Genomic DNA, 12445 nt, shown 5'->3' on the forward strand with positions numbered 1-12445 from the left:
CTTCCCTGCTAGGCTCTGCTTCCAGTCTATTTTTGTCAGTTTCTCTCTCATGCCCTCATAATTACCTTTATTTAACTAACACCATTACATCCGATTTTGCTTTCTCTCTTTCAAACTGCAGACTGAACTCTACCATATGATCGCTGCTTCCTAAGTGTTCCCTTACTTTAAGATCTTTTATAAAGTCTGGTTCATTACATACCACTAGGTCTAGATAGCCTGCTCCCTTATGGGCTCCATGACAAGCTGTTCCAAAAAGCCATCCTGTCAGCATTCCATGAATTCCCTTTCTTTGGATCCACTGGCAACATTATATACCTAGTCCACCTGCATAGTGAAGTCTCCCATGATCACCTTGCCTTTCTGACATGTCTTCTCTATTTCCCAGTACATGTTGCGGAGCTGGTCCTGACCACTGTTATGTCTGTACATAACTCCCATTATGGTTTTTTTGCCTTTGTGGTTCCTCAATTCCACCCACACAGACTCCACATCATCCGACGCTATGTCATTCAGTGCCATAGATTTAATTTTGTTCTTAACTAACAAGACAACCCCACCCCCTCTGCCCACCTCCCTGTCTTTTTGATAAGTTGAAAATCCTTGGAGGTTTAACTGCCAGTCCTGACCCCCCTGTAACCACGTCTCTGATGCCAACCACATCATAATCATTCACTATGATCTGTGCCATTAGTTCATCTTCTTTGTTACGAATGCTACGAGCATTCAGGTAAAGTGCCTTAATGCTAACTTTATCATTAGAGATATTGGAAGTCATAAGATGTCCTAAGTTATCCTTCCTTTTTGCTGCCTCGAGTTTAAATCCGCCTGCACATATGCTATCCTGTTGCTTATCTTTCCATTTAACTCCATACTCCCTGTCACTTTCACTTTCCCTTCTCCCCCCAACTCAGAAGTTTAAAGTCCTACTGACCACCCTATTTATCCTCTTCGCTAAAACACTGGTACCTGATCGGTTCAGGTGGAGACCGTCCCAACTGTCCAGATCCCCTCCGGTTCCAAAACTGATGCCAATGCCCCATGAAGTGGAATCCTTCTTTCTCACACCAATCCCTTAGCCATTTGTTTACTTCCCTAATTTTCTTACCCCTATGCCAATTGGCACGTGGCTCGGGCAGTAATCCGGAGATTATACTGCAGAGTGCAGAAAATCTCATTCAGATTGAATTCTGTAATTGAACACAACTACTTATGTTTGTACCTGTAAATTCCCTCAACAACAATGAGGATCTTTTTCCATGGTCTGCGAGTCCGTGGCTGCCCATGCACAATAGCGTCTTTCAACAATTTATCCAAGCTCTGCATATCTGAGAAGAAAACAAGCATTGTAATGACTATGGAGCTGATTTTACACAAACATCCATTGATAAACAACCTCGCATTTTCATCCACGATCAGCAGTCAGTGCCCACAGAAAAGCTGGTCATTGTTATCTTAAAATGTTGAGCAAAAATACCAAAAATAAAAATGAGAATTGAAGTAAACTGCAGTTTAACACAAGTCAGTCATGCAAATCAGCCCACATTAGCTTGTCCACCAAGAAAAAAATACATATTGCCACATTTGCTGATAGAAAGAGGCATGCTGTAGAAATTTTTCATCTGGTCTCATCAGGACACAGGCAAGAATAAAAGATTTCAAAGGGAGCAACAAGATAAGTAAATCAGTGTGCTAACTGGTTGGGAAATTTGTTCCAATTGGTAAAGATGTTTCCATGGAGAATGTGAGGTCGGCCAGGCACTTTTCACACCCGAAATAGAAGCCTTAAGCCCAGTAACATAGGATTCATCGCTTTTGTCTACACAAGTCTACCTCCACTGGTGAATATTCCTGTCAGGATTCCAACAGCTCCGCATGCTACAACGTTGGCTTTATCAGAAAGCACATAAGTCTGAACTATTTGTATACTATGTAGACTTGGAAGACAAAATAAGCTACAAAGCCATCTTCTGTGATAATGGACACCCTGATCAAATCATTACTTGCTGTGTATTGTACTTAATCTTGAATGGACCTAATATTGGACACTCTTCAGGTCAGAAACTGGCAAGCCGCCTCAAAATTACCCTGGAAGGGCAAAACACCTGGAAATTTAAGAAATAGGAAAAGATAACTGTTTTGAGCAGCTATTATGCACTAGCAGTTCAAGTGGCATCTTTTCACAGAATGCTGCCTAAAATGGTGTCTGCCTACCTGTGGTAAAGGTTTACAATATATTACAATTCTTTGGGAACTTTGATTCTCAAATTGTGATCCACTTAGCAAAGTGTGCTCATTCTTGAGCCCCATTATTTAGAGGATTGCTACAAAACTTAATCAAAGTACATAAAATCCCCAACTCACCTGTCTGATTGTTTTCTGTTAGCATGTTTCACTGACTAGGTTGCTGTACTCATCAAGAACTATTAACTACAAGTAAGTTCAGCCACGGATAATAAAAATGAACTAGCAACACATCTCAATTAGTTGAAATAACCCCACTTTTAAATACATGCACACACAAAAATTGGTGCTACAGGTAGAGAGAAAGAACTAGGGAAACAATTCAATAGCACCAGTCCAAATGATTCAATGAAATATTTCTTAGCCTGTCCATTCACCATGTTCTTTCACAAGTCCCACAGGATAATTCAAACACCCATTACAAAGGCCCTTAGCTACTGGTTAAAGGCAACAGCTTATAGCAGCTGGTTGAATAAAATAGCTGTTTTAATCCAGGTACTTTTACTGCAGGGAGATAGAAGCACAACCTGCTTTTCCATCAGTTGCTTAGAGAACCACTGCCACTCTCATCACACCTACAAACTGCTTAGCAGTCCAGAAGCCACATGTCATCAGGCTGGTGACCTTTATCATCAAAACTGCACAAACCAGCTATCTGTTGCCAGCCAAATTGCATTGAGTACACAAACCCTGACGCTATGCCATCTTATCTCTTTCCCCACAGATTACATAAAGTTGTCTAACACCAAAGTAACTTTCTTTTAACTCCTTCATTGCTTTCTTTTTAAATAAAGTCCTTTTCCTATTTAAGACTATGTTAAAAATGAAAAATAAAATACTGCTGTCTGAACAGAGCTGAAGTGGATAAAAGATGAGCAGTTTGAGAAACCACTACTGAAAGAGAACAGAGTTAACGTCAGCGAGTCATATTGGACTTGAAATGTCTCTCTCTTCAGAGATGGCCAGATCTGCTGAGTTTTTTTAAAGCTACCTGGGAAATAAATGCTAGAGTTCACAGAGTTGAATGCTGACAATCTAACATAGATGGCTGGAGCAACGTCAGGTTGAATTCAGTAGAAAAGATAAACTCCAGCAGATGAACATTTTTGAGTGTGCAAGCTTTCAGGCTATCATGCTCGAAAGACGTTGGAGTTATCGTTAACAGTCAGTGAGAAAAGCAATCAGTTAGCCTGTACCTTGGGGAAGAGATGGAGACAATCACATCTGGCGTGCATGCAGAAAACCAATGAAAAGGAAATGCTTGCTAGAATCTCTTAGAATTTACAGGTCAAATTGAGGATAGGGAATGATACTTCGCTGGGTTGAGTGCATATACCTTATGGTCTCATGATACTGCTCAGAAAAAAAAAAAGGGCTGAAAGTTTTGCGGTTTATAATAGTGCCTTTCAAAATTGCCAAAACTTGCCCTTTAGGTAATGAACACATTCTGTTGTTAAAGCACATGACAACCTTGCATGCATAAGTTTAATGACTGACCAGCTGACTATGATAAACTGTAAAAATAAAACTTTGGCTATTAAGTCAGGTTTCACTCTGGAGTCTGACTTGTTCAGCATTACGATAAGCTAGACTCTCATCACTACCACAGTGAAAATTTTAGTAGCCTGACACTAGGTACATAGGCTGTTTATCCCAAAGCCTGGCAGATTGCACCAGATAAAGTATCCCTTTAGTTGTCTGTAAAAGGCAGAGCACTAAACCAGCTCTTACTCGCAAAACACAAACCATAATGTCCAGTGTTGAGATTCTGTGATCAGGTTTCTCCATGTCAGCATCTTGACCTGAGTGACTTGCCAACCAATCAGCAGCGTTTTTGCACACTATGAGGATTGCTCCCTTTGAAATGTACTATTCTTTGATCTGTCCTAATGAGAGCAAGATGAAAAGCTTTGACAGCATTTTTTTCAAGCAATACATAACTTCAGTACTAAAATGATTTAACTGAACAGTTGAACAGGCTTGAGCAGCTGAATGGTCTGTTCGTTTTTGAAAGCCACTGCTTATTCTTATCTAACTAGATTGTTAGTATTTGTAGGAAGCACAAGGTTTACACAATCTGCCACTAACTTACAAATTCATCGAAATATACATTTCCTTGTTTGATTTTGCTAATACAGTACCTGGATGGCAGGGATTAGGGGAAGTGGTAGGAACAGAAAACAACCAAATGCTGCATTATTCTAACCTGTTAATTGTACTTGCCCCAGAGAGCGAGAGATCGTTCCCAAACCACTCATGAAGGGGGAGACAATGAAGTGGAAATGCCACTGGACTGGTAACCCATGCTAATAGTCTGGGGATATGGCAAATATTTTTATTGAATTCAAATAAAACACTAGAATAAGATGGCAAACATGTAACCATGGTCATAAAAACTCAACTGTTTTCCCCTTTAGCAAAGGAAATCTGCGGTCCTTATCTAGTTTGGTCTACATGTGACTCCAGATTCTCAGCAATGCAGTTAATCCAGCTGCCCTTTGGTCATTTAGGGATGAGCAATAAATGCTGGGTTAGCCAGCAATGTCCATGTTTCATTACTAAATGAGTCCATTCTGAAGTACAAGACTTGAGGAAAATCCATGCTTGGGCTAACAAGGGCTGGGCAACGATCATCTTTAAGAATGACTCTAAGCACTGCCTCTTGAGATTCAACGGTATTACCACTTGCCTGCACAGGCGCAGGTCTAAAAGCTCAAGTTTGACACTATCCAGTATGAAGCAGCGTGCCTAATTGGCACCATTGTTACAAACATTTACTCCCCAGATCACCGACACTCTAACAGCAACATGCACCATCTACAAGATGCATTGCAGAAATTCCACTTACTGTTGTGCTTGAAAACTCTGATGGTTGCACCTGAAAGTCTGGCTCCAAGCACCAAGGAGGCATGGTTTAGCTCATCACTCAAAATTAGACAACCCTGAAGAGGAGATTAAAGAAAATGTTAGAACTTCATCTTTTAAAAAAACTTCTCAACTTCTTTTGCCCATAGATTTTTTTCCTTTTCACTATGACTCATTCTCCAAAATGAGTGAAGTTGGAATATAATCACGTGGAGAATTGAGGGTATGAACACCTATAGTTCTTGACACATTGCCAATACTTATTATCCCAGGATACTTTCCAAATGGTCTTCGATAAGCTGTCATACCACTGGTAGAGCTGCACAAGACCCACAACAAAGATTGTTATGCAGGGAGCGAGACAAAACTAAATTATATTCAAACATATACAAGTTTGGAATTTGGAATTAGCGTCACATGGTTTTCTCTGTGCATCTGATGGGTTTAATGATCAACTTCAAGAGTGTGGTGCTGGAAAAGCACAGGTCAGGCAGCATCTGAGGTGGAGAATCGACATTTCGATGAAAGGCTTATGCCCGAAACGTCGATTCTCCTGCTCCTTGGATGCTGCCTGACCTGCTGTGCTTTTCTAGCACCACACTCGACTCTGATCTCCCACATCTGCAGTCCTTACTTTCTCCTCAATAATTAACTTGCAAACATTCCTTTAGCCATGGTGATTTTTTTTAAACTTGGAGAAGCAGCCTCCAGGATGAATGGGTTTTTGTTTACATTAGGAGAGATTGAGTAGACAAGGTAAATAATCTTGTATTGAGGTTTCTGTTAGAAACATCTTGCTGGGTGTTTTTATTTAAAGCTTGGGGAAATACCATGGCTTGAAAACAGATTTTAAAAATTTAAACACAAAATATTGGAGATGTTGCAACTCTGACAGAAACAAATTATTGGAGAATCTCAGCAGATCTGGCAGTTACATTGGAGAGAGAAAAACAGTTAAATGAATGATTCTTTAAACAGTTCAGTTCTAAAGGTAGAGTCAAATCAGACTTGAATATTAATTCTGTTTCTCTCTTCACAGCTGCTTCCAGAGCTACTGAGTTCCTTACACATTTTCTACTTATTTTAAAAATTTCAGTTGGGGGCAGTTCTGCCAAAGAGATGGATGACTGAAGTGGTATTCCTGAGAAAAGGAAAAGAGGCGCCTATCAGATTTTCCAGACTGCAAATTGAAGTCGCAGTTAAATCTATTAAAATTCTAGAAAGCTGTTTTTCCTGGTGTAATTGACTACTGTAAATGTGATTTTGGATGAATGGGATTATGCTCCTACCTCTTTCGAAATCTTTACATTTAACGTATGCAATTGCATTAGTTGCAATGTTAATTGCTCAACCCAAATGCCACAGTGACATATTAACACTATGTGATGTATTAACAAAGCAGGTTAGCAAAGATATCTAAAGGCATAAATACACTTCGTATCAATAGGTTAAAATCTTCCAGGGTGTACTTTACCCTGGAACGTATACCATGGGCATGTTTTGCCATTTCATCCAGCATGCATAAATATTTTTATAAAAGTGTAAATGGGCAAAAAAGTTGGCACCACAATCAATTGTAAATATGAACACCAACTTGCTTAGCAAGCAAAATTTGTTTTCAAATGGATTCATTTTATGATTGTAAGAAGGGTTGCATCTTGTTAACAATTCCTCCCACAGTCCAAAGATGTGCAGGTTAAGTGAACTGGCCATGCTAAACGCCCATAGTGTTAGGTACACTGGTCAGGGGTAAATGTAGGGGAATAGGTCTGGGTGGATTGCTCTTCGGCGGGTTGGTGTGGACTTGTTGGGCCGAAGGACCTGTTTCCGTACTGTAGGGAATCTAATCTAAACAGTTGAAACTCGAACATTATTCTTGAACAGCAATTCCCAAGACATAGTGTGGAAGAATTCAGCAATGACCAATGGAACTTAAATGTTTTCTTGCTCTTCAAGTTCAACACTTAACAGCTGCACTTTAAAAATTCACAAAGTGTATATACAAATAGTTCCAATTTCAGTACTAAAAAGACATGGTATTATATCCAATTATGTGGTTAGCGGTGCAGAGAGGTGATGGAGGGCCACGTTTTGACAGTTCTGACAACTGAATGGGGTTGTAGGCTACTTCAAAAATGTATTAAATCATGTGTCGGCTAAACGAGTGGAACATTCCTTTCCTCAAGGGAACCACTTACTTTTTAATGATTGTGGTGGCATGGCCAAAACACACACACTAATCCAAAAATGAAAATATTGCCCATGTTCATTTTCACAATGTTCTACAATGAGATGAGTGGCTAAACCAGCACTATAGCCAGTAAGACTACAGGACTTTGCCAGTCTTATAATCTGGAATTGTTACCATTTGTGGGAGTGTAATAATGCAGTCAGTGGCATTTCCTTCCTTTCTCACTTGAATAACGATTCAGTTACGATCAGAAAAAAACCACGAATAAACATAAATGGCTGAAAATACATGCTAACTGCTTCCCTATTAGCTCAAGGAATTTGAAATTTGAGTGCTCAGGGTAGGGGAAGAAAATAGAGAAATAACGAGTTAGACTTGATCTCCAACCCTGCCGAACAGTGTGCGTATATTTCAGGTGAGGATTGATTTTAGCTGCAGATAAAGCACTTCATGGTATACTGTAGTCATCCAACTGAGAAAGCAAGAAAATGCTACTGACTGAATTATTACACTTCAATACAAATTGTAACGATTTCTGGAGAGGGGTTATGGTGTAGAAATAAGGAAAGGTAAGAAAAGTGAACAAACCTTGCCAACAAGAGCAGGAATATTCATAGAGTTTGTTGCAAAGCCCATTCCAAAAGCCATGGCTGATTCAACTCCCAAGAACCGAGCCACTAACTTTTCTAGCTCTTCATGTTTGTCTAAGTTACCTGTGAATGGAATTAACAATCTTAAATTTGAAATGGAAATAAATTTTAATGTTTGCAAGTGTTCCAATTTGCAGGTCAGCACACTTAGAATAGCTGTTTATTTCATTTAAACATCAATGATAAGAGGCTCAGCTGACATTTAACATAGAAAAGCCGTGGCACGGAAAAGAGGTCATGTAATTCATTGCCCCTGCACCGGCTGAATGAAGTTAACTATTTCAATTCGACTCTCCAGTACTTAGTCGACAGCCTTCAGGTACAGATCCAAGTCAGTGTGAGATGCTGGAAAAGCACAGCAGGTCAGACAGCACTTGAGGAGCAGGAGAATTGATGTTTCGGGCAAAAGCCCTTCATCATGAATGAGGCTTGTGGGTCGGGGCTGAGAGATAAATGAGAAGGGGTGTGGTTGGGGGGAGGTAGTCGGGAAAGGGATAGGTGGATGAAGGGGAGGGAGAGAGAAGGTGACAGATCAAAAGGGGGCAGTGATGGACAGGTCTGGAGGGCGGTGCCGAGTTGGAGGCTTGGGACTGGGATACAGATCCAAGCTCATTTTGAAATGAATTCAGACTTGCTGCCTCAACCACACCAGGATTAACCAGAAAGTGATGTGTTTAAAAATGTAACATCCAGAGGGAAAAAAAATACAAAAAAGTAAAGATGGGCTCTGGAATGGAATATATCAGAGACCAATTAGCACACTAGCTTGCTGCTCTGTACAACAAGCAACTAATACTGAGCACAGTAAAAAAATGTTTTACTCTCTACAAAACAATGTATGTTCCCTTTTAGTAGCTCAAGATCATCATAAATCAACCAACATTAACAAAAACCAGCTAGATACTCAGTTACCCCAAAATGCTCTATCCTACAAAAGATGCTTTTGGCTAATTTAAATGACTTTTAAAATTAATGGGATTATATTTCTACCATGTTTCAAAATCTTTAGATATCTGAAAATACTTTGGTCTATTTTATTTTGCTTAATAAACTCCTTTTTTAGCGTTAAAACCAAGTCTGCAACATTGCACACTTCTGTTTCAGACAGACCATCTAGTTAAATCCAAACATTTATCAAGTCAGATTTCAGTTCTAGATCTGACTTGGACAGTAACTAGCACATCAGCTGGGATCAGAATATCTCTTTACCCTCTAACCTTCAATCCCCTGCATAATCAATGTTAAGATGATCTGATTTAATCAACTTTACTAAAGCATTCCACAGCGTCATAAGCCAGAGGAACAGCAGTTTCAGCTGCTGTCCTAAATTTCTTACATTTAATCTAACTTTCTTGTTATATACATTCACTTGAAAGATCAACATCTATTAGAAGGTGCTTAAATCACTTGCAGCAAATGCTAATGATTGCCTACACGATAACGAACAGTGCACATCTAAAGTAATTCATTGGTCAAACATTTTTATGTTTGAAAACAAAAGACAAATGTCATGACTGCACATTATTTGGTAGCAAAAAACTATGTCCCATTCCATTCTGTATTAGACTATTTTCAAAGCAGATACTGATTTAATTTACATTTTTTAAATCCAGACCAATAAGGACTGCTGCAAGTTTTTGCTGAAATACTGAAATTAGCTGCTCACAATTAATGGTTTTCCCCATTATTCCTTTCTTTCCCATTCTTCTTTGTAGACTCCCCTCATCAAACGTCCCATTCTTAAACAGCTGTTCCTGAAATGGTCATTATTTACTTGAGGAGAAAGTGAGGACTGCAAAGTGCTGGAGATCAGAATCAAAAAGTATGGCACTGGAAAAGCACAGCCAGTCAGGTGGCATCTAAGGAGCAAGACAGTAGATGTTTTGAGCATAAGCTCTTAAACAGAAATATGTGCGTGCGCCTGGTGGGGCGTGGGGCCAAGGAGGCTGAGGGATAAATTGGGGGGGGGGGGGGGGGGGGGGGGGGGGGGGGGGAGAGAAAAAGAAGAAAGCAGGGAAGGTAAAACATAGAACAATACAGTGCAGAACAGGCCTTTCGGCCCTTGATGTTGCACTGACCTGTGAACTACTCTCAGCTCATCTCCCTATACTATCCCATCATCGTCCATGTACTTATCTAAGGATTCTTTAAATCTCCCTAGGTAGCTAGAAATGCTACAAGTGGATTGGGGGGGGGGGGGTGTTAGATGGTCAGAGTGGAGGGTGGAGTGCATACGTGGAAAGGAAGATTGACAGGTAGGATAGTTCAAGAAGGCAGTGCCAAGTTGGAGGATTGGATCTGGGATAAGGTGAGGGAGGGGAAATGAGAAAACTGGTGAAAATCGACATTAATTCCATATGGTTGGAGGGTCCCAAGATGGAAGATGAGGTGTTCTTCCTCCAGTCGTTCGGTGGCTAGGATTTGGCAGTAGAGAGCCCAGGGCTTGCACGTCTGGAGGAGGAGTTGGTGTTTGGGGTGGGGGTGGTTGACATGTTCGGCCATAGGCCAGTGGGGGTGTTTAGCACATGCATTCGAGAGATGTTCTGAAATGTTCCACAAGTTGGCATCCTGTCTCCCCACTGTACAGAAGACCACATTGAGAGCAACGGACACAGTAGATGAAGTGTTTGGACGCGCAGGAAAATCTCTGCTGGATGTGGAAGGATCCTTTGGGACCTTGGATAGAGGAAACAGGAGGCGTGCACATGCAGATTTCACAACTCTCGCGGCGGTAAGGGAAGGTGCCAAGAATGGGTTGGTGAGGGGCTTGGACCTAATGAGGGAGTCAGAGGGAATGGTCTCTGCAGAACATTGAAAGGGATGAGGAGGGAAATGCATCTGTGGTGGTGGGGTCTGACTGTTGGTGACGGAAATGGCAGAGGATGATTTATTGTACGCGAGAATATACACTCAGTTCAGGGGAATGCATCTCTTAAATACATCTCCCTTTCATCATATTCACAATCAGCAAGAGTCAACAGAGGAACAACCACCATTACAGCAACATGCTTGATGTGTCAAGAATCCACATACATTTGTTCCAATGCTGCAAAACACTTGCAGTAAGCTTGCAGGTCACTGGCTGTATAATATCTCATGCCTCTAGCACATTTCTTGAAAAGGGTAGTGTTTCCTCAAATACCTTAAAACATTTTATGGTCTTGAAGATGCATATAAACAGCTGTTTGATGCATGCACCTAGGAGACAAATGGAAGGTGGTGGTGGCGGGTGGGGGGCTTGCGAGTCAGTACCAGGCTTATGAAACAGTGATATTATTCCCTCCAGACTCAGTGACAAGTTAAAACCTTTTATAGATTGTAACTTACCAATTTCTTGCCGTGTGCTACAAACTCCAACTCCATACTGGATAGTTGCTTTAGTTGCTGCATTTGCACAGAAACCCTGGCTTTCTGCAAAGCCCAGGTAGTTGTAAGAACCCATATTGAGGACATCTTTGATGACGGTGCCAGTAAACCTAAATCAAAATAAGACCATTTGTCACATTTAGCAACCAAGAGCGCTAGTGAAACAAAACTAATTACAATAAAAAGAGTTAAACAGTCATATTCAACATGGTTTGCATCAGGGTTTCTGCATCACTTAAAATATTCTAAAATCTCAGTTATAATGTTCAATGTAAAATGCAAAGTGTGCTTGATGACCTTTCACTGGGTCTAAAATTAAAATCCAGCTTAAACTGAGCACTTCCTGCTGATTGCAATAATGATTGAGAAAGGAGTTTGAACAGTCACCATCCAGCTCCAAGTTAAAAGTCTCAACACCAGGTTATAGCCCAACAGGTTTATTTGGATGCATTAGCTTTCGGAGTGCTGCTCTGTACTATCACCACTCCTCTCCAAGTGTTACACTTGACTGCAAGACCAGCTTCTGACTAATCATTTCTCCTTGCACAATCTTGTTGAATTCTTCTCCTACCTCAGCTCATCTGCTACTGAAACTCTCACTTATGTCTGATATCTCAAAACTTTAATATTCCAAAGCATCTCTAGCTCACCATCCTACGTTTTATCCTGAGCTTCAGATTTGTACACATTTCAACTTTTGCAAAATTCCTTTTACCTGTGGTCACTGAAACACTTTGGTTCCTGGTAAAGGAAAGGTCAATCTTTAAATTCTCATCCTCGTTTTGAAATTTTTCCCAAGGTGCCCTCTAACCATCTCTATAAATCTGCTCCAGCCCCATTACCCCACTCCCGCCTCCATATCGGCACTTGTCCAATGCTGGTATCTCCAGCACCAATTTTAAAGAAAAATCAATCAGAAATAACATGTAAACAGAAGCTTAACTTTTCTTTAAATTATTCAATTTTGCCAGAAATACAAAATACACAATTTTGCTTCTGCATGCACAGAAAAAACAAAGAAGAGATTGACAGCCAACTCGTCACTATCCTTAGGGAAAATGTAAGACTAAGGTCCAAAATCCTACAGGTTGCAGAATTTCAGGATTATGTGCTAATAAAGACTAGAAAA

General features: G+C 40.4%; 1 protein-coding gene across 1 annotated transcript in view; it reads right to left on the reverse strand.

Moving 5' to 3' along the window:
• Nucleotides 1-12445, reverse strand: part of sptlc2a (serine palmitoyltransferase, long chain base subunit 2a) — a 122301-nt gene that overhangs the window by 67083 nt on the left and 42773 nt on the right. The window contains exons 4-7 of the mRNA XM_060829424.1: nucleotides 11278-11426; nucleotides 7889-8013; nucleotides 5093-5186; nucleotides 1223-1328 (exon numbers count right to left, since the gene is read on the reverse strand). Of these exons, the coding sequence (XP_060685407.1) occupies nucleotides 1223-1328; nucleotides 5093-5186; nucleotides 7889-8013; nucleotides 11278-11426 (474 nt within the window). The remainder of the gene's footprint in view (nucleotides 1-1222; nucleotides 1329-5092; nucleotides 5187-7888; nucleotides 8014-11277; nucleotides 11427-12445) is intronic.

This window comes from Hemiscyllium ocellatum, chromosome 8 (assembly GCF_020745735.1).
Source record: "Hemiscyllium ocellatum isolate sHemOce1 chromosome 8, sHemOce1.pat.X.cur, whole genome shotgun sequence".
Classification (NCBI taxonomy): Eukaryota; Metazoa; Chordata; class Chondrichthyes; order Orectolobiformes; family Hemiscylliidae; genus Hemiscyllium; species Hemiscyllium ocellatum.